This window comes from Peromyscus californicus, unplaced genomic scaffold (genome assembly GCF_007827085.1).
Source record: "Peromyscus californicus insignis strain IS unplaced genomic scaffold, ASM782708v3 Scaffold_11__1_contigs__length_118956290, whole genome shotgun sequence".
Lineage (NCBI taxonomy): Eukaryota > Metazoa > Chordata > Mammalia > Rodentia > Cricetidae > Peromyscus > Peromyscus californicus.
Window position 1 is genome coordinate 70,371,575 of NW_026294402.1, and position 27,481 is coordinate 70,399,055.

The following is a 27,481-nucleotide window of genomic DNA, read 5'->3' on the forward strand; positions in this document are numbered from 1 at the left end:
GAAGTGGGTTTGTGTTCCCTGAGATCCAAGAGCCAAGTGAATACCATCTACTTGGGAAAATCAAACACAGCATAGAGCTACACAGAAACCAAGGCAATACATAATTAGCAGCCCAAACCGGTGGGCCTGACAATTAGTGCCGCAGAAGTTCCAAGATAACTGTGGGTGGTCAGAAGAGGCAGACTCAGCTAGAGGAGGGGAGGAAAGCTGAGGAAGCAAAGCTCAAAGCCTAGGCTAAAAGGCAGCGCGGACTGGGGCCAGGAGAAGGAAAGGAAGAAAAAAGTGAAGAGAAAGAAGACTGATTAAAACATCGGTACATGGGACCTGAAGGTGGTTCAGGGGTGAAGACATTTGCTGCCTGATGACCTGGGTTTCATCCCTGGGACTCCCATGCTGGGAGAGAACAGACCCCTGAAAATTAAGTCATCCTTTGACTTCCACAAGTATGCTGAGGGACACACAAACAAATACATGTTAAAAAAGAAAGTGAGGCTATCCAGGGCTACACAGGGAGACACTCTTCCAAAATAGGACAAAAAACAAACAAACAAAAAAAAGAGCTGGGGAGATGGCTCAGTAGCTAAGAGTACATACATCCTGCTCTTGCACAGGACCTGAGTTCGGTTCCCAGCTCCCATGGCCAGCTACTCACAGTCACCGATAACTCCAGCACCAAGGGATCTGACAATCTCTTCTCTACTCTGAGGAGGTCCTGCACTCAATAGCGCGCACACACACACACACACACACAACCTAAAAACAGTCCCGTCTCCATGCTTTTCTACTTCCCACCCTTAGATCACAGAGTTATACCTATAACCTAAAATATCTTTTTCCCCTTTCAAATCTTTTTATATTCTTCAGAGACCAGTTCAAACAACACTTCTTTGAAGACAGTTCCCTAGTGTCCTACTCAGAAGACAGTGGCCAGACCCAAGGTTTAGTGGGGTTGGTGGAGTGCCTACAATGAGCAAGATGCCTTCTGCAGCAAGGGGGAAGTAGAGGCTGAATGCAGTCAGGAGACAAACTACATCCAGGAATTCTCTCCTGTGGGTGTCTGCTGGAGTAAACCACACGGCTGTGTCTCAGCCTCCTCCCCTGCATGTCTTGTGGTTTATGGCAATAACTGCACACTCCACTACTCCAGCATACTTTAAGTAGCTTTAACTTGCAGCTAGACATGATGGACCATGCCTGTAACTCAGCAGGAGACAGAGAGGAGGATGCTGTGAATTCAAGGCCACTTTGGTTTGTGTAGTGAATTCCAGGCCAGCAGAGATACATGAAAGATCCCATGTAGAAATTCAAAAGGTCACCTTGCCATGGTGTAGTTAGTACTCGGTTCACTCAGCCTTCCTTTCTCCTGGTGTATCTTTCATTCATTTTTCTCACATACTCCTCAGGAGCTGTGTCCTCTTGAATGTATTTACAATGACACTACAAGTTGAGATATGGAAGTCCAGATATGAAACTGTTTATCTGCAAAGGGGTCCTGCCAGTTACCTTGGTTTGTAAGTTTGTTTTTGTTTGTTTGTGCTCCTTCTCTAGGGAGTGGGTGTAGGTATTTGGGCATACGTACCCTAGGGAGTGTACATCTTTACAGGTCAAAAGAGGCCACACCTATGGAGGAACCTTACTAGTATCTCAGCAATTCTCTCTTAGGGGCACAAGGGTTGAACTGGGGATGTGGCACAGCTGGTAGAGTACACACACACACAACCCCGGGTTTGATGCCTATCACCACATAAAAAGGGTGGTAGTATAAGCCTCTAACCCCAGCACGTGGGAGGGGAAGGCAAGAGGATCAAAGTTCAAGGCCACCTTCAGCTACATAGGCTAAAATGAGACCCTGTTTCAAAACAAACAAACAAGCTAGCAAGATGGCTTAGGGAGATGAGGGTACTTGCTACCAAGCCCTATGACTCAAGTTCAATTCCTGGGACCCACAAGGTAGAGGGGTGTAACTGTGGACTCTCCTTTGACCTCCATACATGTACCATGATGGCACATGGCCACCCGCAATGCATATCATAGACACAGACAAAATAAATGAAATTTCAAAAGGAAAAATATGGAACAAAGGTTTCTGCCATACATGGTGGCTAACCCTTTAATACCAGCACTTTGAGGGCTGAGACGCTTCTGTCACAATTAGAGTCTAGGCTACATAGTGAGTTGCAGGCCAAGCCTGAACTACACAGTGGACCTGTAAAAACACCGCCACCAAGGAGTACAAGTGAAAGAAGCCAGTCACAAGAGCATGTCATACGATTTGATTTATACGAAGTATCCAGAGACTTAGTGACTGCCAGTGGGTAAGGGGTTTCTCCCTGGCAAAAATGTTCTAAAATGGATTGCCGTACAGGCTCCTCAACTCTTGAGAATATACTAAATCCACTGATTTTTACAACCACACACTTACTGTTCTGTTGCATTTGCTCTGAAACAATCTCATTTAGCCCAGGCTGGCTTTGAATTCCACTTACCAAGTGCTGGATTATAATGTTTAGATTATTGTCTCTTTTCCCCCTTGAGATTACTTTTAAATGGGTAACCTGTATGGCATACAAATGACATTTTGACGAAGTTGTTTGAGATAGGATCTCTATATATAGCCCAAGCTGGCCTTGAACTCAGGATTCTCTTGCCTAAGTATCTCAAGTGTTAAGATTACAAGTATGCACCACCATGCCTGGCTTCAATAAAATTATTGTATAATAATGAGAGAGAAATGTGAAGATGCAAATGAACAGAAAGTGAACCTAACCAGGCGTGATGGTCTATGCCTGTAATCCCAGCATTTGAGAAGCAGAAGCAGGAGGATTGCTGTTAAAGACCTGCCTGGGCTATACTATGAATTCCAGGCCAGCCATCTCAAAACACAACAAAAAAGCAAAGCTATTCCACTTGTAACACTAAAATATTTAAGATGGATCATAGATAGACCACGTGAAAACCCCAGAACAAAAAAGTCTCTACAAGAAAGCAGTGTATCCTGCTGGGTGTGGTGGTCTATGGCTGTAATTCCAGTACCTGGGAGGTAGAGGCAGCAAGACTTGAGAAGTTTAAGGTCATTCTTTCAACATAGTGAGTCTGAGGCCAGCCTGGAGTACATGAGACCCTGTAAAGAAACCAGAGTATCTCTACCACCTTAAACGTAGGTCTAAATTTCTTAGCCAGGATGTAAGAAACGCTAATCATAAAGAAGAGCAGCACTCCACTCCAAGATATAGGTTAATGATGGGACCACCAAGATGGCTCAGCACGTAAAGGTGCTTGCCGCCAAGCTTGATGACCGGAGTTAAGTTCCCAGGATCCCCATGCTGGAGAGAACAGACTCTCACAGGTTGTCCTGTGACCACTACACATGCATCATGGCACATGGGTGCCTATACACAGACTAAATAAATACATGTAAAAATTCTACTTTCAAGATACAGGCTAAAAAAAAAAAAAAAGATACAGGCTAATGATTTTGTTCCAAAAGAAATTCTAGAGCACTACAATGCATGCACTTTCAACCATTTACTACTTTGGATTTTTAGAACCTCTATGCCTTCTTTACCACTAAACGAACTGACAGAGGTCTGTGGAGATGACTCAGCTGTAAAGAACTTGCCATGCAAACATGAAGACCAGAGTTTGAGCCCAAGTACCCATATAAAAGTCAGGCAGTGTGCGCTTGTAATCTCAGAGCAGGGAAGGAGGGGACAGGAGGGTCCCTGGGGCTCAGTGATTGATTAGTCAGCCTTACTGACTTGAGTTCAAGGAGCTCCAAGTTCAGTGAAAAACCCTGCCTCAAAATAAATAAGTAAATACTTAAATAAAGTAGAGCCTGGCATGGTGGTGCATACCCTTAATTCCAGTACTCCAGAGGCAGAGGCAGGATGATCTATGTGACTTTGAGGACAGCCTGGGCTATACATACAGACCTTTACCCCCCCAAAAGACACCTGGCTTCCATACGAATGCACATCCATGTGAATATATACATACATACATACGCACACACACACTCTCCCTAATTCAGACAGATATAAGATTTTATTGTTTTTAATAATTAACAAACAGAAATTTGACTCTACAATTTTAAATATCTAACAGGCTAATGGACCATCACGATTAAATAATATTTCTGTTTTCTATATTGTTTTTCTTCAATATGATTTTACATTTATGATTTTAAAGGATCTGACATAAAACCATGAAGAGCACGTGTAACTCAAATGTCAACAAGGTAGGTCAATGACCAGCAGCTGACACACTGCTTTAGCTACCATTATAACCAACACAATAATGCCCTCCTGGACTCTTCTAATCAGGAAAACCCAGCTAGGTGTGGAGCTCACATTTGCTAACTCCAGCACTTGGGAGGCTGAGTGGAGCAGGCTGCTGTGAGTGAGCAAAGAATCCGTGCGTTGTGAGTTCCAGGTCAGACTGGGCTACAAAGTAAAACCCCTCACAAAGAAAACAAAACAAAAATTCCTCCGAGGTGGCACATGCTAGCACTCAGGAAGAAAGGCAGGAAGTTCATGATTCAAGCCTAAGCAGTAACGCAGAGTACAGACTGACACGGAACACTATGAAACCCATTTCCTCCCACTACCTCCACCTCTTTCATCTTCCCCCTCCCTCTGCTGATCTCTATCCCAGTTGTACATTTACACCTGCAGACACACCCCTGCTGATAACAGTGCTTAGATCTCAGTGATTTTCCTGTGTTCAGCTCATCTTAAGTTCCATAAAAGAGACAAAATGACACTGTACTCTATGTAGATATGCCACATACGCTCCAACATGACCGAAAGGGATGGTCTGGGGGACAGATGACTGACTTTATTTGTCCCCCAGCTGTACAACTGGAAAAGATCCGCCAGACAACTACCACATGTTCTTATTCCCTACAAAGAGCACCCACAAGTGCTCTAAACCAGCACACTGGCCAAATTCCAAAGAAAGTAAGTTTCCAAACAGGAATCCTATCTTACACATATCAGGAACCCGAGACAGTGTCTAGGATGGTGTAAAATACATCCGTGCGGAATCAGTCATCACTGAAAACGGGAATGCAAACAGCGGAAGGAAAGAGGAAGGAAGCTGAGAGCACAGGGAGGAAAAGGAAGGAGAAGCCAGCATGGTGGCACCCACCTGTAATTCCAGCTCTCGGGGTGTGGAGGCTGAAAGATCAGGAGTTCAAGGCTAGCTTTGGCTGCACTGTAAATTGGAGGCCTGCCTAGGCTGTGTGAGACGCTGTCAGAAACAATGTTTTTGAACTGAAAATTAGACAAGTCCTTAATATATATCTGATATCACAATTATCAGCACCTGTCTTAAAAGAATCATCATAAGCACTTTACAGTATTTTCAAAATTATCTTCCCATCTTAGTTTTCAAGGTGTGATTTCTACCAACTTTCAGATAGGCAAATTCCAGACTTCACTTCCAAATGAACAGGTCTGGTGATTTATGCACACTAATTTCGAAGAGTACTGCCCCTACAGGATGTAGGCCCTTAGGTCCTTTCTGTTGTACTGACCTGTTGTTTAAAAAGGCAGTAGCTGGGAGTTGACAATTGTCTTTTGGCTTTTGTGGTGTTGGGATCAAACCTAGGTCCTTACACTTGCTAGGCAAACATTTAGTTATTGAACTACATCACCAGCCTGAAAAAAAATTGTGGTTACACTGACAACCAAGAACTGTGATGAGATCTGACCTATAAGTATTTAATGTCAGGCAAAACATGGCTTAATGTCTACCACAGATGAAAGAAAATTCAGCTATCTGGCAGTTAATAGCCTCAAGAACTCATTTTTGTTCGTTCTTGCCTAGCACAGGGGTTGGAATGATATACATTTAGCCAAGGTTTCCCAAGTGGATTAATTTTTTTTTTTTAAAGAATTATTGAAGGAGGGGCTAGGGATATGGTTCAGCAGATGTGACTCAGGAAGGCATGACATTAACTTCCAGGCTTCCACATGCATATGAACATGCATTGACCCAACTGCACTTGCACACACGTGCACACACACCATAGAAGGCTAGGATAATCATCAGGTTACCTGGCCACCATCAATCTCATTCTAAGGAAAACTAGAAATGCTGGGAGATGCAAGGCAAGGAAGTTCTAAGACCTGGAATACAATGGAATGCACACTGTAGAGCCAGAGACGGGATTCTAACTGTAACTGTGGGCTCTTTTTAAGAATTCTGTTTATGTGTATGTGTGTGCCAGCTTGTTTGTATGTACACCATGTGTACAGGGCTTGTGGAGATCAGAAGAGGGTAACAGATGTACTGTAACTGGAGTTACAAGATGGTTGTAGGCTGTGATGTGGGGGTGCTGGGGACTAAACCCAGGTCCTTTGGAAGTTCAACATGTCTTAACCTCTGAGCCATCTTTCCAGGCCCTAACTGTGGGCTCTTAAAAGACATTTAGAGGTAGCTAGACTTGACGGCCCCATCTGTAATTCCAGTACTGGGAAGCTGAGGCAGGAAAGGAATGAGGTAAAGGCCAGCCTGGGCTACATAGTGAGACTGACTCAAAATACCAAAAAAGGGATGTATGTGTGTGTGTAAAATGTGTGACAGGGCTAGGAAGAGACAACCAATACAAAGGAGTCTGAGCGAAGCTATTTTTCTAAAATACCGGCAGGTCGACTGACTAATCAATTTAATCTGCCAAGAAACTATTCTGAAGGATTCTCAGAAAAAGAACCAGCTGCACAAAAATGTCAGAAACCAAAGAAGACTGCACACACACAGCTAACAGATCTCCGCAGGCTCATTTCCTGTTTAAGTATGACCTCCTGGGATAAGTTTTACTGCCCTGCTCATTACCAAATAGATGACTGTGGGTTTTAAGAGAAGCAGAGGGCAAGTGGGAAATTCGATTCTTAGCTAAACATGAAAGAAGACAAGGGGGGAGGGGGACTAGAATCAGAAACGGGGTGGGGGGAATTCGAAAAATGGGTCAAGGAGGTTCTTAAACACGAATGAGAAGTCGAGAAAACAGAAAAGAGAGGGGAAAGAGGCGAGAAGAAAAGGAAAGTAAAAACCGAGGCCGTTTCCCATTTCTGTTTGTAATCAGAATGCAGGCTTGCGGAGGAAACACACCAACTTCTGTAAGCACAAATACAACGACCCAGGCACGTCCTCCAGACAAACCCGCATCAGCCTCACGGCCGGCCCCAGCTGGGCTGCACAGGAGCCAGCAATTTATTCTAAGGCAGAGCAGGGCAGATAGATCAAAATGGCCAATGTCACACGGCCAGATTTCAATCACGAAAAGGGTGTGTCCCAAGTTCTGTGGGTTCCCTCTCCACCAACAGCCAGGCAGGGCAGCGAGAAGATAGCTGGGGTAGAGGGGCTGCGGGGCGAGGCACTTCCCAGACGACTTCCCAGCCCACGCCGGTTCCAGAGCATCCGTTGAGTCCCAAAACCCAGCAGGCCAAGTCCCCAACCTAGGTAGACCGTCCCGAACACGAGGAGGCCGGTCTCGAACACTAGATGACGGGCCCCGAACCCTAGCCGGTAGGTCCCGAACTCCAGCCGGCCGGCCGCCAGTGACTCACCGACAGCCCGGAGGCTGCGTGCCTGGCCGCGGGCGACACCCGGCACACCTCGCCGTCCCGGGACGGCCCGGCACCCTCCGCTCCCCAGCGAGGCCCTCGGGGAAGGCGCCGCAGCCCCGCGGCGAGAAGCACAGCCGCTCCCTCCTCAGTCGCCCAGGCCGGAGCGAGCCGCTGCCGCGCCCGCCGACGGACTTCCTGGAAAGCACGGTGCTGAACTCACCTGCTGGCGTCCGGCCGCCGCCGAGCCCCTTGCACAGCCCGCAAGATTTAAATCGCTCTTCTCTGCGCCCACGCTCCGCGGTGCCGCAACTTCAGGGAGTTGCCGGATCCTCCCGCCCAGCGGCGCCCCCCAAAAACCCGACCGCGCTGTCTGTATTGCTGGTTCCCTCTTCCCCTCCGATGCGCGTGCGTACTCTTGGGGCGGGCTGCATGCTGGGAGTTGTAGTTCGAGGGAGAAGGGCGCGGCTCCACACGGACCCGGTTCTTTACAATGGGAAGGGTTTTTATAACCAAGCGGCTTCAGATACCAGGAGTAAGCTGAGAAAAATGCTCTGGGCTCCTGTACATACCTGCTCGCGACCCTCTGGAATCTAAAGACTGTCTAAAAGCTTTTTTGGTAATAGGTTTCCTTCTTGCCTGGTGGGCCTTTTTGTAAAAAGACCTATAATACAGAGCAAGGCTTGCCTTTATACCCTTGGTTACTAATGCGGAGAGCATGGTCTCAGCTTTTTAAAACTTGTTGTGGAAGACAGATAAAAGCTAAGGGACTGGGGATGTAGCTCATTTGGTAGAGTGCTTACCCAAGCACACACAATGCCCTAGATTTTGATCCCAAGCACTGCATAAGTTGGGTGTGATAATGCATGCCTGTAAACACAGCACTGGAGGCAAGAGGGGAATCAGACGTTTAAGGTTATCTTCAGCCGTTCAGCCAGCTACATACTGAGTTCAAGGCCAGTCTGGGTTAATGAGTTTTGTTTTTTGTTTAACCAGCTCAGGGCAGAAAAGATCGTAAGTCACCCCAGGAGGTGGGTACCCCAGCACAAAGAGAGGAGTAAAGGTGAAAAGCAGAAATAGATTTCATTAATGCACACACTCAGGAAAGGGACAGATAAAGGGACCAAACAGCCCACATGAGCTTTAGGTTTAAGCAGAGGAAGAACTGGGGCAGGGAGCAAGAAGTATGTAGAATTGAGCAATCCTAGTCACCATGTGTCCTGGCTGGTCATTGTTTCAGCCTGGTTCTGCAGGGTGGTCCAAAGAGTCCCTTTTGCCTGAGGGGACAATATCATTCTCAGCAGATGTTCCAGGGTGCAGCCTCCCTAAGGATGGGATGCCCTCGTCTGGGAGGTGTTCTGACCTGGGATGCTCTGATGTTCATGGAATCCAAGGTGATGTTAGGTGTCTTTGGGGAGTGTTGTGGGATGGTCTTTTTGTACACTGTGAAGCTGTGTCTCTACCAAGACACCTGATTGGTTTAATAAAGAGCTGAACAGACAATAACCAGGCAGAAGAGGACAGGCAGGACTTCCAGGCAGATAGATGGGGTGAGGGGGGCAGGATCTGAGAGGCAGGGAATTTGCCAATGAGACACAGGAGGAAGTCAGACATACAGTATGGAGGAGAAGTAATGAGTCATGTGGCAAGATGTAGATCAATATAAATGGGTTAATATAAGTTATAAGAGCTAGTTGGTAACAAAGCTAAGCTAAAGCCAAGATTTCTTATCAATAAGAAGTCTCCATGTCATTATTTGGGAGCTGGTGGTCCAAAGAAAGACCAGCTACAGGGGAGTAATTGTAAAAGCTGACAATAAGATGTCTCAATTACTTTATTTTTATGCTTTTATCCTTGTAGGGGGATGAGATATCATGGGTTTCTGGATAGGCATTCCTTGAATGATGAACATGCCTACACACAGAGGTAACTAGGCAACCCCAAACAGGAAGGCAGACTCAAAATGAAAGCAGAGATACTAGGCTCTGTCCTGCTTTTAGTTCTCTTGTGGGCTCAAGTGAGGAGTCAGTGCTTTTTAACAATGCAGTTTCTAACTGCCTGGTAGACAGCAATTGCCTCATCGTCTGGGTCAGTTTCTGCTCCATCCATCCTCCCATTCCAGCTTCATAGTCTACATCAGACAGTAGATTGGGCTAATTCCAATGAGAGTAAATGACAGAAGGGGGGAAGCTAAAGTAGTTTAGGGAGGGGAAGATGAGGAAAGTGGAAACACCTCAGAGGACTTTTGACGATGTCCTGTGGGATAGCTGTCTCTTGTGCAGGGCTCTGAGGAGAAGCTCTCTAAGGATTGTGACAGCAGGGACAGGAATAATGTTCTATCTCGATAATGCAGCCCGAAGCCAGGCAGTGGTGACGCACACCTTTAATCCCAGCACTCGGGAGGCAGAGGCAGGTGGATCTCTACGAGTTTGAAGCCAGCCTGGTCTACAGAGAGAGTTCCAGGACAGTCAAGGCTACATAGAGGAACCCTGTCTTGAAAAACCAAACCAAGCCAAAAAAAAAAAAAAAAATTCAGCCCAGAAGAGAACTGGAGTGCGTGCTTGAGGTACATTCCAGCTACACCCAGAATAGGGAGTCGCCCAATGGTTAACCTTCTCCTGGTATCTACTTCTTCCTCTCAGGGTGTGGAGTACCCTTGGTTAAGTAAACACCCCGGAATTTTGTGCAACTGCCACCCGCTGAACATCACTGATGATTTGGAAAACCTCTCTCTCTCTCTCTCTCTCTCTCTCTCTCTCTCTCTCTCTCTCTCTCTCTCTCTCTCCTTCCCTCCCTCCCTTCCTCTTTCCCTCTCTTTGTTTTTTTCACTTGTTTGTTCATCTGAGACAAGGTCTTGTCATGTAATCTGGCTGCCCTGAAACTTGCTATTAGACCAGGCTGGCCCAGACTTAATGCAATCTTTTGTACCAGGATTACAGGCCTGCACCACTGTACCTGGCTGAGGGAAGTCTCCTGTAAATTAAAATATCCAGGAGCTGGTTTCTGAAAGAAATTTCCTATAGTACTCAGGTTCGGTTAATATTTATTGAACACCTAATACATAACAACAATTGTGTCAGTATTTGTAATATCTCGTTGAACTTTGAAACAATTCTACAAGGAGGAAATTAATATCCTCAAGTTTTCAACATGAAAATAAAAAGCGAAGAATTGAGAAAGTTAATTTGCATAAAGGCAAATGGCCAGTTGCTGATTATAATAGTACTTTTGTTGTTTTTAACATTTTTTTTTTTTTGGTTTTTTTGAGACAGGGTTTCTCTGTGTAGCTTTGTGCCTTTCCTGGAACTCACTTGGTAGCCCAGGCTGGCCTCGAACTTATAGAGATCCGCCTGGCTCTGCCTCCTGAGTGCTGGGATTAAAGGCGTGCGCCACCACCGCCCGACATTTTTGTTGTTTTTAAAAATGATAAGCGGCGCTGGTTACTGGGTGGAAAGGTCATGAGACACAAGCCACGACAAAACCCAGTATCAGAGCTTTATTAGGAGGAGTGGGGGACAAAAGAACCAGGCCTGGGGAAGAAGCATGTGCAGAGAGCAGAGTGAGAAATAGAGATAGTGGGGGCAGGAGAGAACAGAGCAGAGAGAAGAGGGGAGTCTGTGTCCGGCTTTTTAAGGATTCCTGTGAACATGCGCAGTGGGCTTACAGAGCTATGCCATGCATGTGCAGATTGTGTGACCATGCAGCGCACATGTAATCACCAGTGCACACTGATGACATAAGACACAAGACCCCTTGCTTAGCTCCTGAACTGCGCATGTGCGGTCATGCAGCTGGAGTGGTGGCAGAATCCTAACAACTTTCTCATTGAGATGGCCAGAACGCAAATAATGACATGGAGATTTATTATTAATTATAAAAGCTCTGCCTAGCTTAGGCTTGTTTCTAACTAGTTCTTATAACTTAAATTAACCCATATTTTTTAATCTTACTTTTTTTCACTTCCGTACTGCCCATTCTGCTTCCTCCACATCTGGCTGGCGACTCTGCCTTTCTTCTTTCCAGAGTTCTCTCTGTCCAGAAGTCTCACCTATACTTTCCTATACATTCAGTTTTTATTACACCAGTCACAGCAATACATTTTTACACAGTGTAGAAATATCCCACAACTAGTTGTAAATCCAGAAATGAAGCATAAACTCACTTAAATCCTACTATGTTCTAACTGCTGATTAGACTGACATGTCTCCTAGATCTCATCAAATTCTTTAAACTATGATAACCTGTTGCCAGGCTCAAAGAATATGAAGAAACTTCTCCAAGACATTCCAGAAGAGACAGGGTTTTGAATGAGTAAATAATTTGGATTCTTTGGCAGTTTGTTTGTGTGATATGAAAAAAAAACAAACCCCCCAACAAAACCTGATTTGCTCTTGATGTATATGTGTGTGTGTGTCTGCATGTGTTTATGTGCACCACGTGTGTGCAGGTGCCTCATGAAGGCCAGAACAGGATGTTGGGTCCCCTAGAACTGGAGTTACGGGCACTTGGGATCAGCCGAATGTGGTTGCTGGGAACTGGACCCATGCTCTGCAAGAGTAATACATGCTCTTAACTGTTGAAACCATCTCTCTAGCCCATTTTGTGTGTCATTTTTTGAGAGAAGGTCTCATGTAGCTCAGGCTGGCCTCAAATTCATTATGGAGCTGAGGCTGGCCTTGAACTCTTTATCCTTCTTCTTGTGCTTCCCAGATCCTGGAATTACCAGCATGCACCACACACACACACATCTGGCTTTTTGACAGTCCCATATTCACCGTACAATAGTATCCTGGTCTATTCTGGCCTGAGAAAATAAGCTGGTTCTCTCCCGTCCACCATTTCAGGTTATCAGCCTTGGTGCTCCCTGGACAGCCAGCCTAGGCTGCTCAGTGAGCTCCAGGGCAGGCATCAATGGAGATGGAGGGCTGGAGAAGTAGTTCAGGGGTTAAGAACACTTGCTGCTCTTCCAGAGGACTCTGCCCTCTTCAGGCCTCCACAGGCACTTGCAGATATGTGATGTACATACACACTCAGGCACACATACATACATATAAATAAATCTTTTTTTTTTTTTTAGAGATGGCACCCAATTACCCAAGGTTGTCCCTTGGCTTCCACATACTTGCATCCCCTCCTCCCCGCCAACACACACATACACACACACACACACACACACACACACACACACACACGAATAAGGGCAGGGTATGGTTCTTATTAATTTTCAGGGCTTGGTCAGAGTGAAAGTGATTGATAAGATGGCACTCCAGTTCTACTCAGTGCATGGTAAGCCCTCATTAGTGTTATCTTTATGCCTCCAGCCAGAGTAACTCATAAAGCCCGTGTCGCACTGAGTCATCATAAGCAAATTAATACCAGCGGCAATTTGCTCCTCATCAAAAGATTCCTGTAGGAAAGAGCTGCCCTCAAACACTTAAGCAGCTTTTAAGAACATAATTTGCAAGATGGTTGTGAAAACTCGGAACTATAGACCAAAAAAGGAAAGGACTTCATTCTGAGGCCTCGGAGTCGGTTAAAGCAGAGGCAGGAAGGAGTCAGAGGAGAAGACAAGCACCACGGCTGGTATTCACAAATGTATGGAAAGGTTCCCCGGAAACTCTCTGTCCTGAACTGCCCCTCCGCATCACCCTTGTCTACTGGCTAAGTGACTCCTCGGGTTTCACCATCCAACTCAAATGCAATTTATTACTTCCACCCCTCCAGCATCATCAGCTGAAATTAACTTTTCCCATATCCCTGCCCTGTCCTGGCTCTGCCAATTCTGCAAATGCCCGAGGACCAAGAACCAATGCCATTCTCCAGGCGGCTGTAGAGGTTGCATGCCTGTGGTCTCCAAACTGGAGGGAGCTAGAGGTGGGAAGATCAGGAACACAAGGTCATTCTCAGTTACTCAGGGAGTTCGAGGCCAGCCTGGACCAACTGAGACCCTGTCTCAGAAAAGACAGGAAGTGGGGAGGGAGGAGGGGTAAAGGGAAAGGCAAGGAAGAAAAAGGGTAACTTTGTGAAGATGTACACACTGGGCATGCAAAGGTTCAGGTGTAGCAGAAATCACACTGAAAAGGTGATCCAAATACTGTGTGACTCTTTGTCTAAGACCACTTACAACAGAAATAGCTTGCTGGCAGGCAGGGACTATTCACAGTAAGCTTTTAATTAACTCAACTACCAAGTTTATACATGCTAATGAGAGCCCCGCCCCCTCTATGTGTGGTGTGTGTGCGCACACAGATGTGCATGTACAAGTGTGCTCATGAATATGTGGAGGCCTGAGGTTGACACCCAGTGTTTTCCTCTATCACTCTCCCTCTTATTTTTTGAGACATAGTCTCTCACTGGATCTGGAACTTGCTGTTTTCCTTTAGACTGGCTGGCCAGTGTGCCTCAGGAACCACAGCCAGCGTTGGGTTTGCAGACATGTATAACACCAGCATGCCTGGGCTTTATGCACTGCCAAGGGGCCAAATGCATGCAGACCCTCTGCAGCAAGCACTTTACTCCTTAAGCCATCTTCCGAGTCCCTGTTTTTGTTTTCTTGAGACATGAGCTTGCTGTGTATCTCTTGCTGACCTAGAAACTCATAATATAGACCAGGCTAGTCCCAAACACAAGGCAATCCTTCTGCCTCAGTGCTGGCCTTGAATTCATTATGTAGCCAAGCCTGGTCTTGATCTCCTGATCTCCCTTCATCTCCTTCAAAATGCTGGGGTTATAGACATGAGCAACTGGACCAGCCTAGCATGTTCTCTGGACCTTACCCTCAAGATTTCCTATCATTTATGCCCAATAAATCCCAGACTAGCTCTTAGAGATAGATCCGTGCTTTACTTCCATATGCTTACAAGCCATTATTATATTGGATACTACAGTTTTCTAAAATTTGCTCAGGACTGATAAACCCAGGAGTCTAAAATTTGTAGCATCCCCTTCCTACCTTCATATTTGTCAAGCCGAGGACCTGTGTGCTTTTTCTCCATCGTCTATTGCCTAGCCCAAGGTTACTCAATTGCCTATTCATCTGGTCCTCACCGAGGTCCTGGGCATAAGGACTGGACTATGGGCATCTGGTCTATCGTGTTTCTCTTTTTATTAGCATGCAAAATAATAGGTTTGAAGTGATAACTCACAAAAGCTGGGTCAATTATTTATTTATTTATTTATTTTATTTTTATTTGGTTTTTCCAGACAAGGTTTCTCTGTGTAGCTTTGCGCCTTTCCTGGAACTCACTTTGTAGACCAGGCTGGCCTCGAACTCACAGAGATCTGCCTGCCTCTGCCTCCCAAGTGCTGGGATTAAAGGTGTGCGCCACCACCGCCTGGCAGGTCAATAATTTATTAAGGGGTGCAATGAGAATAACACACTCATGAACACAGAACGAAGGAGACGTCGCTGTGATCCAGCTACAGCTGTCCTGCCCTTCTGCCCAAGGGCGATGAGGACCAACCGCAAACCACACTTCTCCGTGGCTTGATCCTGCTCCACCACCCAAGAGAGAGAGCTTGGCCCCTCTCCTCAGTTTTTAACCCCATAGGGCTAGTCACCCCAAATGTCATTGGCTAAACGGTGAACTCCCACAACAAGGTTTCTAGGTTGGTAGCCAAAGAATGAAGACAGGGTATGGACTACCACTTCTTTTAGTCCTAGAAAAAGGCTGAACCATCAAACAGTTCATAAAGGAGGGGGCATTCCTTAACAAAGTCCAAACATAAGAAATCTCCAAGTCAAGGAGTCAATTAGGAGTTAACTGCCAAATCCAAAAGCTAGTGTCTAGACAACGGCAAGGAAACACAGGTCCAGCAAAGGGGAGTGGGCAGGAGCCCAGTCATTGAGAGGATGGGTGCGAACAACTCCTGAGTCAGCTCCATCTTGCTTGTATGCAATTCTTGGAGCTATCCGGGGAGGCCTCTCTGCATAGGGAATGAGCAGTACCAACAAAATGAATATGTTTTAAAGAAATAAAAAAGCTGGGGCTGGAGAGATGGCTCAGCAGTTAAGACCACTGATTGCTCTTCCAAAGGACTGGGTTTAATTTCCAGCATCCACATGGCAGCTCACTGCTGTCTATAATGTCAGTTCTAGGAGACTGGACACTCTCACAGACAGACAGACAGACATACAGGCAAAACACCAATGCACATAAAATGAAAAAAAATAAAAATTTAAAAAACTACTATATTTAAAGTAATAACAACAATAATAATAATAGTACTACTACTACTACTAATAGTACTACTACTACTACTACTAATAGTACTACTACTACTACTAAGCCAGATGTATTAGAACACTTGGTAGGTAAAGGTAGGAGAACCAGGAGTTGAAGGCCAGCCTTGACTACACAGTGAGTTAGCCTGAGGAAGCCAGTGCCACATAGGACCTTGTCTCAAGAAAGCAAAACAAGGGCTGGAGAGATGGCTCAGTGGTTAAGAGCACCGACTGCTCTTCCAGAGGTCCAGAGTTCAATTCCCAGCAACCACATGGTGGCTCAGAACCATCTGTAATGAGATCTGGTGCCCTCTTCTGGCCTGCAGGGACACATGCAGGCAGAATACTGTATGCATAATAAATTAATAAATTAAAAAAAAAGCAAAACAAAACAGAACAAGTGAATGAAAGAGGAAAAGAAAGGAAAAGGAAAAAAAAAACCAAGACTCTTGTGGTCCTTTTTAACTTTCAAGAACAGATTTATTTATGTGTGTGTGTGACTGAATGAATTTATGTGCCACATGCATACAGGAACATGCGGAAGCCAGAAGAGGGCATTTGATCCCCTGGAATTAGGGTTAAAGGCTGTTGTAAGCTGCTGTGTGGGTGCTGGGAACCAAACCTGGGTCCTCTGCAGTAAGCAGTCTTAATCATTGAGCTGGCTTCCCAGGCCAGTTTTATTTGATTATTTTATGTATACGGGTGTTTGGCCTGTTTGTATGTCTGTACACCACGTGCATGCCTGGTCCCTGCAGAAATCAGCAAGAAGGTGTCAGATCTCCTGGAACTGGTGTACAGATGATTGTCTGTGAGGCACCATGTGGGTGCTGCGAACTGAACTCTGGTCCTCTGGAAGAACAGCCAGTGCTCCTAACCTTTCACTTGTCTCTGCAGCTCCCTCTCTCTTCCTTTAAAAGACAAGGCCTCACTATGTAGTGCTGGCTGACTTGCACTATACAGATCAGTGTGGCCTTGAACTTGGAACCATCCTTTTGCCTCTGCCTCCCTAGTGCTAAGACTACATGCGTGTCCCACTACTCGGGGCTCCATTTACACTTTTGACCTTGTTAGCATGGGGAATTGTGTTAGCATTAAGATCCATGGGTATTTACTTAGGTTAGAGGTTAAAGTTGTTGGCCCAATAGACGGCTCACTTTTAAGAGGGGGCAATACCCTTGCCGAGGAACCAAACTCAGTTCTCAATATTCACATCAGGTTGCTCACGGCTGCCTGTAACTCCAGCTGCAGAGGACCTGATGATTTCTTCTGCCCTCCATGGACACCTATGAGCAGACAAAATGCTCACACACGTTTTTTTCTTTTAAAGAAAGCAGTAGTAGTTAGGGTTATCATCCATAAGTGCTTTCTATAGGCCAACCACTATTCCCTGTATTTTACACATGGACACCTGTACTCATGTGTATATACCTATACACAAACACATTCCTACACAGTTTTTAAAAAATCTTGAAAAGAAGCACTGATGTAGCCAGGCGGTGGTGGTGCACGCCTTTAATCCCAGCACTTGGGAGGCAGAGGCAGGCAGATCTCTGTGAGTTCGAGGCCAGCCTGGTCTATATAGTGAGTTCCAGGACAGGCTCCAAAGCTACACAGAGAAACCCGGTCTGGGGTGGGGGAGGAAGCACTAGTGTAGGAGTCAGGGCCTGCAGAGACGGTTCAGTGGCTAAGAGCACTGACTGTTCTTTCAGAGGACCTGGGTTAGATTCCCAGAACCCACATAGCAGGTTTTAATCATCTGTAACTTCAGTTCCAGGGACATGGTACCATCTTCCTGTCTCCATAGGCACCAGAGCAAACACACCTACTGCAGACAAAATACTCATACATATTTTTTTAAAAGGAGTAGTAGTTAGGGTTGTAATCCAGAAGTGCTTTCTATGGGCTAAGCACTATTCCCTGTATTTTATACATTAACCCTTACTGTAGTTTTATTGTGGTGTATTATCATTCATTGTTCCTGTGTTATGGATGAAAACACTGGATTAATTTTATATAATATATAAATATATTACATAAATATAAAAACATTCATACTTATATAAAATATACATATATACTTACATGTATGAATTATCTATATCAAATCTATCATCTATCTATCTATCTATCTATCTATCTATCTATCTATCTAGACTAATGGTTATGAGGTTTAAACTAGACAAGGATGACCTCAGTGTGTATACTTGTAATCTCTACTAACCACAATGCCACAGACTGAGAAGGACAGGGTCTCATAGCTCAAACTGGCCTCAGACTTACTGTGTAGCTAAGAATGACCTTGAACTCCTGATCCTCCTGCCTCTACCTCCTGAATGCCAGGCTTACAGGTACACACCACCACACAGGGTTTTATGTGATGCTACGGATGGAACCCAAGGCTTGCTCTGCTCTACCAACCAAACTACACCCCTAGCCCCTGAAAAGGAGAATGCTTTAAGCAAAACAATAGGGCAATATACTTCCTCATGGAGGTGGGGTGGCAGCAAATATAGACTAGATGTAGGCCCTCTCTGCTTCTCAGACTGTCCTCGGCCTAAACGATAAAATCTGGGCATCAGCAAGCTGAGCCAGAACTCAGTGGGGAAGCAGGAAGTGGGGGCTTTTCTGTTATTCGAGGTCACATCTTTATTCAGGAAATTTGGTTATTTTTAGTGTTAGCTGGCAGAAAGTATGCACAGCTACATGTAACTGTCTGTATTCCTGCTCCCCATTATTCTAACAGACTTCAACTGTGTAACCACATGGGAGTCTTGGTTTCAACATGTTTCCATTACTCTTGTGGCTACTGTGTTGTGTCCTTTTTTTTTTTTTTTTTTTTTTTTTTGTACTAAGGTGTCACTGTTCTTTCTGCAAATGTTCTTAAGTAAGAACATAGTGTCAGGCATTTATATTTTGAAGAGAGACTCTAAGACTAGCCAGGAACCAGGTGTTTACATTTAGAGTTAAGTTTATTGACCCCCCCTCTTATTTTTTTTACATGTTCATTTACAACTATCATTCCAGACACAAATGAAGACATGACATCTTCGAAAGCACAAAGATCTTGATTGACTGAAAGTTTATATTTAGTTCAACATTAGCTCTTGGTGGCTAATTCCCAAGGGCCCCAAATTCCACTTTTCTGGGCCAATGGGGTTCCTAATTATGAGAATAAAATTAGCTTAAAATTCATATTTTCCTTATTTCCCAAGATGTTTAACTTCACATTTAAAAAGCAAGTTAGTCTTTAGTTTCCTAGTGAATGAACCAGCCACCTAGCTTTGATCAAAAAGTATCAAATGAAAAATAAAGCCATGTGGCTTTTCAGAATCTGCTTAGCTAAACAAGTGTTACCAATAAAATTTACAAGTTTACAAGCATATTATGTCTCCTAGTCTCAACACGATACAGGTAACAGTACACATAAGGTCACACTTGACAGGCATAGAACCAGGAAGCCATTATGACTGGTGGCATGCAAGTATTTTACATTTTTATGTGCGATGAAAAATGCTGCTTGTTTTCTGAAAAAACAAAACAAAAACCATGAAACAGATAAAGGCTTACTTAAAATATAAATATGCTTTTTCATGTACATACTTTTGTTCTTAAAAAGAAAGCGGAGATACAAATTACTTTATTCCATTTATCTATTTATTTAAAATGTAAGACAAAGTCTCATGTGTCACAGGCTGGTCTTGAACTTGCTATGTTGCTGAGGATGACCTTGAACTTCTGATCCTCCTGCCTCCACCTCCCAAGTGCTGGGATTACAGATGTATACTACCATGCCTGGCTTAGAATAATTTAAATAAAGATTGTCATGGCTAACATTTGGTACTAAAGTAAAATTACTCAGGAAGTGTACTTTCTATCCATCTCCTTTCTCCATTTGGCCAATTTCTGTCTACCCACACCTAGATGGTGTCCACAGAAGTTTAAAATCCTGGGCCAGTGTCTTTCAATGCACAGTGCACTTTTGATTGTCTCTTGGTGTGCAATCAACATGTGCTTGGAAATGCAAATACACAGATATTAAATAAAAGTCTATTAAAAACATACAGGTCAGTGTCTTTCTTTGCATCTCCTCCCCTCCTTTCTCTCTGATTCAGAGGAGGGAAATATTATATATATATTAAGATATTCTTTCTGTTTTTGAAGGAAGCATCCCCAAACCTTTCAAGTTTTTTTTAAAATTTATTTTAAGTACTGAGGATTGAACCACATGCCAGGAAATGCTCTACCTCTGAGCTACCTTCCCAGCCTGGAAGTAGCCTTCCTGACAAGGCTGCTCTTCCAGAACTATTCTGAAATGGTTAAACACTGCTGAAAAGGAATGAGCAACTGTCTGCAGAACATCCCTGGAGAGAGCTGGAGCTGCAGTGGATATATTACCCACCCATGTTCATAATCACAGGGTTGTAAAGTCTGGGATCTAGAAGGGACTTTAGAGAACACACTGTTTTGTAGGCAAAATAAAGATAAGATAGATGAAAAATCTTACCCATGGTCACATACAGCTGGCATCCAAGTCATTATGAAAATATATATATATATATATATATATTTATATATATATATATATATCTCACATGTTTGTAAACAGAATATAATTCTTGTAGGGCTGGAGGACAGTGATGCACAAGCAACATTTATAAAGCACCTACTATGTACAAGGCACCTTATTAGATGGTACCAAAGACACAAGGACCGATGAGACACCATCCTGGTGAGGTCATACTACACTGCTTTTCTTGGCAGAAATAGCTGGCCAGGACTGAGCTGCTGGTGATAAGTAGCTGCTGCTCCAGAGAGCTTGCTCCCTTTCAGTGTCAGAGCTGGCACCCGGTACACAGATGCCAGGCATGAAAAAATTCTTGGAGCTCTAAGGAGATGCTCTCCAAGGTGGCCAGCAATACCTTGAGTCCTACCTAGCCTCCATCGCCTTTAGTGATGTCAGGAAGGCCACAGCGCTCTTTTGCATAAATTCTTAGTCACTGTTTGAGTTCCCCTCTTGGACCCAGCATTTCCAAGGACTGGGTCCACTTCTTCAGGGCTTTTTATTTTTTGAGACAGGATCTCATGTAGCCCAGGCTGGTCTCAATCAAATTCACTGTGTAGCCAAGGATGAATTTGAGCTTCTGATCTTCCTGCCTCCACCTTTTGATTGCTGGAATTGAAGATTTGTGCCACCCTGCTCAGTTAATGCGGTGCTGGGGATTGGATCTTTGTGCACACAAGGCCAGCACACTACCTTACTGAGTTACTTCCCAGCCCTTTCCAAAGTACTTTCAAAGTGACCCAGCAAAGTGATCTATCATTCGTATCACTGAACTATATAATACCCACTGCCACCACCAACCACCTCTCACCTCTATGTTTGAAGTAAAACAATTCTAGTCCCTTATATCATTCTAATTCCATCATTCCATGGTCCAATTTGCCCTAATCCAAAAGATGAACCATTGGTCAGAATGAAACAGACTCAGAGGCAGTGGGAAAAATTAGTGAATTGATAAAAAGCGATTTACTTTTGTACAGTGCTTTCTAGTTTCTATGGTGTTTTCATCCGATGATCTGATTCTATTTTCTCACTACAACTCTGTGAGGTAGTTAGTGAAGATATTATTCCCATTTAATGGCTGGGGAGCTTTAGACTTGAGAGATCAAGTGGTTTCCCCTAAAGTCACCCAGCTAAGAAAGAGTAGAGTCAAGTGTTCAGGTCACTTGACTCCATTTCCGGTGCTCATCCCCCATATAATCTATAATTGGCAGGCAATTAGATGAATTGCCCATGATCATACACCTGCTAAGTGTGGGTAACGGGATTGGGATTTAGCCTCCAAATCTGTTAGTATGGTACCCATTCACCATACCAACTAGCTGAGCCAACATGCTCCGAATGACTGCCACAAGACACAGCTAACCAAGCCTGGTTAGTAGGTCGCTCTTTTCTACCCATGACTTCAAGCCCTCTCCTTCATCCTCTCCAAGGCAACAATGTGTCTGAAATAGGCTTAACCTCTGACTCATGTGCTGTTTCTAGAATAGTACCCAGGATACAGACTTAAAATTTGTAACCCATTGCTCATCTATCTATCCATTGTTTGGTCATTGCTGTTAAGCTGATGGGAGAGAGATTAAGAGGAGTGAGCAGAACCGAGCTCTGCCATTAAATGAATTTAAATATGACATCCCTGGCCCTTTCGCTTGGTAAGGATCTTGAACCACAGTATAAAGTACAGTCAAGATGTAGAATTGGGGAATAAGGAAACAGTGAACACTGAGGTTCTGGGTACTTTTCTCCGGTCAGTTAGTTCCAAAAGGCTGCTCTGTGGTTTGCCCAGTGGGATCAGCCTGATGTTAGAAAGTTTTTGTACCTTTCCTATATGTGTGTCTCAGTGTTTTAGTTGAGAATGGAGTGAGTGGCAGGGGTATGGGACGCAAACTCAATATCTACTTTTCGAAAAGGCAATCGGTCTACCGTCCCAACACTAAAACACGTGTAAACTTCTCTCAGTCCAGAATTCTTATGCATCCTGTCTCTCCTGCACAGTATTTAGGAGAGGGCAGAGTAAGTCTCAGCCATGAAAAAGGAAGTACGTTCAAACACTTTTATCAACTCTGCAGGGCTGTCTGAGCATGCTGATGTTTTCACGCCAGGTCTAAGCTTTGTGCATCAGAAAAGCCTTGTGGCAGTTATTCTGAAGGCAGTGGCTTCCACCACGTTGGTGCCCACAAGGGGCCACATCTCTGTGTGGAAGAGAAGCAGCTGTTCATGGTCTGGTATTCCAGTCTTCCTTTAGGAAAACTGGCTCCAGGGGCACAGGCACTGTGATATTTTCTGAGCTTTAACATGGAGATGGGCTTCTACTGGAAGATGAGCTGTGTGCTGAAAGATGGGTGAGCCACACCTGCCCCTCCAGGCACGTGATTCTCTAACCTGGGCCCACAACAACCTTGAGAGGGGCAAGGGAAGCATGGTCCCGTTAATCCATGGTCTACGTGTAGCCAAACACCTCACTACAGTATTTGGTGATCCTTATGTACAAAATATACAGTGTGTCCTACAGAGATGGAAGGATGGGGCTAATTGATGTTCATGAGTATGAAATGATACAGACTTTAGGCATATAGGAAGATCTCATGGGGTAATAATCCAGTGAATTTTCTAAGAGTCATCCTCCACACGATTGTGAAACTACCGACCCCAGAGTAATTTCCCATGGAACCTGGGTCTGCAGCAGTTCTAAAAGGGGAAGGGAAGTGGAGCTGGGGAGAGAGCCTCCCTTCAATCTGTTGTCCAGATGTAGCCAAATACCTAGTTAGATATCTGACAACACACACACACACACACACACACACACACACACACACACACACGGCGGGGTGCGGGAGGGAGGGAAACTGATTTCTCTCAAAGATGAAAGCCAGGGTTTTGATCATGCTGAAAAGGACGAAGGAGCTTTAGCTGCGCACATGAGGCAGACAGAGAGATGCACGTGTACTACTAGACTAGTCACTATTTCTAGACTTGAGAAATGCACCTCCTGAAAGCCATCTATCTACATGTGCCATGACAAGACATCAGGGACAGGAACCTTCAAGTCTAGGGGAGTGAGTTTTCATTTACTATGGGCCTGTATAACTGTAAAGGGGAAGGGAGCAGCTGAGGGAAACATGAGCTCCCTCCAAACAGTTATTCAGGCATTAGCAAACACTCCGCACACTAGCTAGCAAAATATATACATATAAAAATAATTTACACATATTTTGTCTCATCATGATGAAATTAATTATCCACTTTGGGCAGAAGGGAGGTGAAGTCTTAAACTAATTATACGACTTGATAAAGTTCCCTCAAAATGCATGTTTGATCTTCTAGTAGTTATCTTCAATATGTAAATACTTATGGAAATGTCATTTTATAAGCCACTTAAAAATCCATAATGATAAAACAGCTGATTAGTAATAAATAATCTCATAAACTCATCTTATAAGCTAAAAGCAGTATGATTTTAAAAATAATGTTCTATCTTGCTTTAATAGTATTAATAACTCCTTATAAAAAGGAATAGCTGTGATCCAAATCTTCTATTTTTTTTCTTGCTTTTTGCCAGGGTGTGCTAACAGCTGCAACCCATTCTCCAAAACGTGGGGCTTCAGGCAACACTCTTAAGGGTCGGGGTTTCTCAAGAGACGAAGGAAAGAGAAGGAATGAGGAAAGGAAAAGGATCACTTGTAGAGGTTTGCTAGGGACTCTGCTTTTAAAGAGGTCTGTGACCAGGTTGGAGGAAAGACACAGCATCCTCCCTTTGGCAACATGGTAACCGAAAATTATGATTCAAATACATCGTACACATTCACCCAGGTAGAACTGCTTATCTACCAACAATCTAGAGGAAAGAAAGGAGACAGTTTCTTACACACTGATAATTCCCAAAGACTCTTCTCACCACAGCCAAGAAGTTAGTGCTGAGAGCTGGGAAGAACTGTGCCATAGCACACCACAGGTAGTATTTACATCATGTAGGCACAATGTACATAAATAATCTCAAGAACATAGTTTAGCCTTTACCATGCATAATTGATTTAACTGTAAGTGCATGTCACTTAATATGTTTTTGGTTGGGGTCTCATGTAGCAGGCTGGCTTCAAGCTTCCTATGTAGCCAACACTGATCTTGCCTCCATTCCAAGTGCTAGGATCACTGGTGTGTGCCAACACACCTGGCTTCCCTTAATTTTTAGTAGTGCTATGTTGAGCAATCATTCACAGAATTCTTGAAAGCCGAACACCCAGCAAACCTGTACAAACTGACTCCAATATAGCACATCCAAATGGAGGAGAAGGGAAGAAAAATCAGACTGAAAACCATCAAATGGAATGTACTAATACATTTTCAGATCGACAGGAAGATAAAGGATTGGGGATGACTCAAAAAAAAAAAAATGTGAGAATACCCTCCTTATTGTGTCCTGAAAAAAAAAAAAACAAGTAAAACTGAGTCAAGAAAATGAGATGTTTCAGAGGACTTTTGCTTTCAGTTATGGGTATTTATAGAACTAGTCAGTGTCCAGCTTCTCCCTCCAAGTGTCCAGTTTTTTAAAGGCCCCTCTAAACAGATTCCAAGTGCTTTTCAAGCTAAGTTATTCACCCATCAACTTGTCTTCCTGCTACCAGTCAGGAACTCACAGTCACTAAAACTATACAGGGTTAGACCCAAGATCTGCCAGGGACGGCAGCTTCTGCTCTGCCAACAGTACAAGAGTCTCACCTCTGTAAGACTCAGAGTCCTAAAGAGAAGGGAAACCACAGGGATGCTGCGTAAGGAAAGGAGAGGACAGGGAAGAAAGAGAAACACTGTGAGTTATCCTTGTTGTCAGCCTGATGGGATTTGGAACCACATAAGGTATTCCCAGAGAAGTCTAACCAAGGAGGGAGGACTCACCCTGAATGTGGGTAGCACCATCCCACAGGCTGGGGTCTCAGACTGGGGGCAAAGGAGAGAGTGGGTGGAGCCTCGCATTCATCTCTCTCTGTCTCCTGTCTGCGAATGCGATGTGACCTGTGCTCCAGCTGCCGTGGCAGATGGTACCCTAAAACTGTGAGCCAAATCGAACGCTTTCTCCCTTCCATTCCTCTGGCCAGCTATTTAGTCGCAGCGGTGAGAAGAGGAGCTAGCCTTAGCTACCTGACAGGGGCTGTCACAGGCTGTCATCAATGACAGGAGAGAGGAGTGGTGATTTGCGGCCAAAGACTTCTGTCATTTGTCACCTTAATTTTGCACTGCACTGTCCAACGGTTATACTAAGAAATCAACGCCATCATTTCAGTTCTGTTTTCCACTGGCTTTGTCTTTGAGGTGACAAATATCTGAGTAACTGACAATGCATTTTTACCTAACGTTTGCAAATGTCTAGATTGACCATGTGATAAAAAGTGGCACTTGATTTTAACCAAAAGGCAGAGAAGCAATTGCACATGACAAAAAAAAAAAATCTATGTAATTAACTACAATGCCCACAATTTATCCTGTGAACCTGTCATGCTAAAGATGAGGCATTAATTGCTTTTAAATTTTGTCAAATTCACTCAATCTTATGTACCAGAAACTTTGATTAAGGTGCTATTATCTTTTAAACTTATTTTTAATTAAGTGTATGTATATGGGGGGTATGTACATGTTGTGTGTGCGGATGCCCTCAGAGACTGGAGGCATCAGATTCCTCTGAAGACGGAGTTATAGGCCATTGTTGGCTGCTTGACATAGGTGCTGGGAATTGAACTCTGGTCCTCTAGAAAAGTAGCAAGCACTCTTAACTGCTGAGCCATCTCTCTAGCCCATTAGATGTCATTGTTATTGTTTTATTTGGGAATGTAATATTTTGAAATTTTCTTTTAGTGAAATTTAAAATTTTTCTATTATACCTGGAAAGGCTTTCAATAGCTTTATAAATAATTGTCTATTAAATATAATTTGGGTTGGAGATATAGCTCAGGGGTAGAGTGCTTGCCTAGCATGCACAAGGCCCTGGGTTCAATGCCCAGTACCACACACCTACACAAATATGTTTAATTCATGTTTAATAGTCAGTAAAGATAAGTGTGTGAATTATCAATATACCCATAGGATAATAAACAGTTAATTTGCTAATGCTGTATTAAAGTGCTTTCTAGGAAGGATCCCACCGACCATGAATCAGCTGGGCATGCGCACGTAGAGACATGTTCCTGGAATTAACGGAGAATTTGTGGAAGATTGGCAAATACTAACTTCTTATGTGGTCAGCAGCCCACTTCTCATGTACTCAGCCTAGCTCAAAGTGATGCATGTAAACAGAGATAGGCCTCTACTGTAATCAGCTACAAACACACGCTAAGTCCCTTTCCATGATTGAAAACACGTTCATGGAGGAAAGCAAGACAACCCAATAGGAAAGTGGTTAAAATCATCTCCAGCGCTGTCACTGTCTACCATCTGTATCATCCTATCGGTGCAAGCCGCCAGGCGTGTCCAGGAGCAAGTCAAACCGCTACACACATTTCAGAACCTCACCTAAGTAAGTAGTGCTAAAAAAGAGTAACCGTTAAAATTATGACGCATATGGTTAACGGAAACGAACAGCCTTAGAGAAGATGGTCCCGTGGAGGATGAGTTTGTGTCCGTTTTTCAGATGGCTGCGTGGTGCGACTTCACCTCTGTTAGCGGAGGTTTACCTCCGGTCTCCTTCAACTCTCTTCTTGCGAACTAGGTAGAAGAGAAAGAAAAAAATTCAAAAAGACAGATAGAAAAAAAAGGATATTCTTGAAAATCATTTCAGAGCCGTGTTTCTCAACCTCCCTAACGCTGTGACCCTTTAATACAGTTCCCTGGTTGTGGTGACCCCCAACCATAACATTATTTCACTGTTACTTCATAACGATAATTTTGCTACTCTCATGAATATGTAAACATCTGATTTGCAGGATCTCTGACCCACAGGTTGAGAACCACTGATCTAGAAGATAGGATTCACCCCATGAAATTCTATGCCACACACCCAACGGCATGAATCATCTTAAACTTCAACATTCAATGAACTATGGCAGAAAATGGAAACAGCAAAATAACCTAGTCTGAGGAGGAATTTAAGTTTAAATAAAGCTGTGTCTGGTAACTGGGAACGTCTCGGTGTGTCTACGGAGT

General features: G+C 44.1%; 2 protein-coding genes across 8 annotated transcripts in view; both read right to left on the reverse strand.

Moving 5' to 3' along the window:
- The window catches only part of Tmod3 (tropomodulin 3), a 56,710-nt gene extending 48,746 nt beyond the window's left edge, over nucleotides 1-7,964 (reverse strand). For 3 of the 5 annotated variants that reach the window (XR_008213261.1, XM_052714557.1, XM_052714594.1), the window contains exon 1: nucleotides 7,792-7,907. The gene's annotated coding sequence lies outside the window, so the exon portion shown is untranslated. Of the gene's footprint in view, nucleotides 1-7,571; nucleotides 7,699-7,791 lie in introns of those variants that run through there. The other 2 variants (XM_052714605.1, XM_052714567.1) reach the window with 2 other exon arrangements.
- A 10,778-nt stretch (nucleotides 7,965-18,742) lies between these two features.
- The window catches only part of Tmod2 (tropomodulin 2), a 61,006-nt gene continuing 52,267 nt past the window's right edge, over nucleotides 18,743-27,481 (reverse strand). For all 3 annotated transcript variants that reach the window (XM_052714618.1, XM_052714631.1, XM_052714624.1), the window contains exon 10: nucleotides 18,743-27,043. In XM_052714618.1, the coding sequence (XP_052570578.1) occupies nucleotides 27,009-27,043 (35 nt within the window). In that variant the 3' untranslated portion in view covers nucleotides 18,743-27,008. The remainder of the gene's footprint in view (nucleotides 27,044-27,481) is intronic.